At 35.7% G+C, this 3,095-nt stretch overlaps 1 protein-coding gene across 1 annotated transcript in view; it reads right to left on the minus strand.

The window, feature by feature from the left end:
- Nucleotides 1-2,614, minus strand: part of LOC106940600 (multivesicular body subunit 12B) — a 17,281-nt gene extending 14,667 nt beyond the window's left edge. Inside the window, exons 1-2 of the mRNA XM_015023380.1 lie at nucleotides 2,120-2,614; nucleotides 208-337 (exon numbers count right to left, since the gene is read on the minus strand). Of these exons, the coding sequence (XP_014878866.1) occupies nucleotides 208-337; nucleotides 2,120-2,189 (200 nt within the window). The 5' untranslated portion in view covers nucleotides 2,190-2,614. The remainder of the gene's footprint in view (nucleotides 1-207; nucleotides 338-2,119) is intronic.
- Between the last annotated feature and the right edge of the window lie 481 nt (nucleotides 2,615-3,095).

The following is a 3,095-nucleotide window of genomic DNA, read 5'->3' on the forward strand; positions in this document are numbered from 1 at the left end:
ACCAACAAAACATATAGTTGTTGGGTGCTTCAGTTACAGACAACTTTTTGCATTCATTCCTACCAGAACTCTGATAAGTGTGACAACTCATTAGCTACAATACAACACATCCTGTCTAAATATTTGTGTAAACAATACTTTAACCCAGACTTCTTTTTCTTGATAACTTGTTGCCCAAAAGTTGACAACTGATATCAGATTGCTCACCCAATAAAAGTATACTGAGGAGGGGCCTGTTTGGTTCGTCCCAAGATACGGATGTCACAGATAGCTGCCTCTGTTGAATCTCTCGGAATAAACTTGATACAAAGCCGCCTCTTTCTGAAGGCCTGCTCCTCTGTAAGGGACAAAAAAGACACAGTATCACTGTACTACCAAAACAATCTCTAATAAATATAAAAAAGTGATAAAGTACAGAGCCCCCCCCCAAGGGACATGGGGATTTTTTTTTTTTTTTGCGTTACCTCGCAAAACTCTTGTGTTCCCTCGCAATATGCTTACTGCAATATTTGCTGGTCTATTTTGTATACAGTCACAAATGTTAATTTAAAATTTCAAATATATACACATTTAAAGAGTCTCAGTGTTTATTCTTTACTCTTTGGTGCAAAAAACTGATTGAAAATCGATTTATTCACTACATGTTTATGTCTGTGTAAGGTTGCGACTGAACTGCACATGGAAACGGCCCTTTATTAACCACTCAGACTACCAACACAAAAAAGACACAATCAAAACTGTCAGATGACTTATTACCCCACGGTAGTAACTCAGAAATAGTCAAAATAGTTTGGATGTATATTTGTAATTCTTTCCTACTTATGGAAAGTTTCTGCTTACATAATTGGTTTTTGGTGCATTTCTATCCTAAAGAAAAAGATATAAAACTTCAGATGTTTCACAATGAGATTAAGATAGATGGAAAAACCTTACATACATATGTTGCTGGGCTCAGGCACAGATGACATCCGGAGTTGTCTTTGCGAATAAAAAAAAAGGTTTTATTTACCTTAATACAAAAACTCAGCTTGTCACACTCGATGCGTAACGCTTCTCAGCAGAACAAAAACAGTGCACTGCCTCGCAAACGGCACTTTCGAGGAACACATGTACAACAGTCGCATTCAATAACATATAGGAAATATCAGTATCAAGGATCAAGGCACAAGACAGACACAAAACCAAGTTCTGAATGAATGAACAAGCTACAATGAAGAATGAATGAACTTATTATAATAAACAAAACAAATTGGGTGGGATACCTGTGAACTATTATACACATAAACAGTAAAATAAATAAACTAATAAATTCGGTGTCTCTCACACATAACCTTATATTAAAGCAGAAAGTACAGTGTCCACAGTAAGAAAAGGCTGCAACACTTTATTTGAAGGGGGTTGAATAAGACTGACATGACACTGTCATAAACATGACATAACACCTGTCATGAACATCAATAAGCCTTCATGAATATTTATGACTCTTGTCATAAAGCGTCATTTGGTAAATTATGACACTTTTAATACAAAGTTGACATTATTCAAAATGACTTTGTTATGACAACTTTACATTAACCAAGAAATCATTACTGGTATAAATTTGTTATAAAAGAATTACTGATTCCACTTTAAAAATTAGGTAACTTTATATTATTAAAGGTAAAGTTTAAATAGTAATGATTTCCTGGTTAATGTCAAGTTGTCATAACAAAGACATTTCAAATAATGTCAACTTTGTATTAAAAGTGTCATTATTTACCGAATGACGCTTTATGACAATAGTCATAAATATTCATGAAGGCTTATTCATGTTCATGACATGTGATATGTCATGTTTATGACAGTGTCATGTCAGTCTTATTCAACCCCCTTCAAATAAAGTGTTACCGAAAAGGCTTACAGTATTCAATTATGCCGCATGAACTGATCAGTACATTATTGCAAGAGAACGCAAAAGTTTTGAAAGGGAAAAAAAAAAGGAAAGAAATTTCCTCATATCCCCTAGGGGGCTCGGTAATAAGGACTAATACGGTTACTGTGATCATTGAGTTTCAACACAAACATTTGAAGATCAAAATAATTTTAGACTTTTGATGCCATTGGCTGGTTGCTGACTTACGAGTGTCGACAGTCTCCTGGATTGGGATGAAGCCCACTGGCAAAGTGTCTTTTATATCAATCAGCTTCATGTCGACAAGAACATTGCCTAAATGGCTCTAGAGTGACAGAACCAGAGCACATCAGAGAGAGCTGCATCAGTACTTACAAGGATAGATATTATATCCATATGAAAGTTAATAGAGGAGAAATAATTTTAAAAGTTGTTAATGTCTCCACAGATTAAGGACAGATTATGGAATGATCCTCTAGTAGTTGTTATTTATATAATGTGCAAAATATCAAAATTCTAAAATAACTGTTTGTATGCAATATTTTTAGACTAAGCCAAGTGAAGCCGACATCCCACTTACATGAAAAATTCCAGCAAAAAGCCTGAGTGGTTAGTGCAGTTTGTGCCTTTAACATTTTTGTTTATGCTAGTTTGTTTCTGAGATATTAAAAATTGTTTTTTAGGTCATCCAGAGGTCACCATCCCCCCATTACACTCCAAAACAAACCAAAGAGGGCTACCTGTTCACAAATACAAATTGATAAACTGCAATTATAACTTATTGCTTTTTAGGTTGGCCAATTAAACTACTCCCTCTCTCCAAGATTTCACTAAATCTAACACAGAAGCTGGTAGAAGTGCTGATGTTTTTAGAGTCCTACCTTGATCAAAAACTCTAGAAAGAATCATAATTCCTCACAGGGGGTTGATGTAAATATCCATACAGGTCAGCCTGTGTCTAGTTTCAGTGAAAGGAGACGTGTGGGATCCGCACTGAGGTAAACTTAATCCAGCTACTGCAGCGCGCGAGGCAACGCACAGAGGCGCCAGTGGTGTGATTGGTCAGGCTTTAAAGGCATAGACTATATAACTATCTTCTATAAACATATCTTTTAGGAATAAATCTGCTCCGCCAGAGAAATGCTCAGAGCAACAGAGACGCTTGCAATCCGGCTTAAAAAAGAAGAAGAAGAAGAAGAAGAAG

Source organism: Poecilia latipinna, unplaced genomic scaffold (genome assembly GCF_001443285.1).
Source record: "Poecilia latipinna isolate Pla-1442-1.1 unplaced genomic scaffold, P_latipinna-1.0 Scaffold3292, whole genome shotgun sequence".
Lineage (NCBI taxonomy): Eukaryota > Metazoa > Chordata > Actinopteri > Cyprinodontiformes > Poeciliidae > Poecilia > Poecilia latipinna.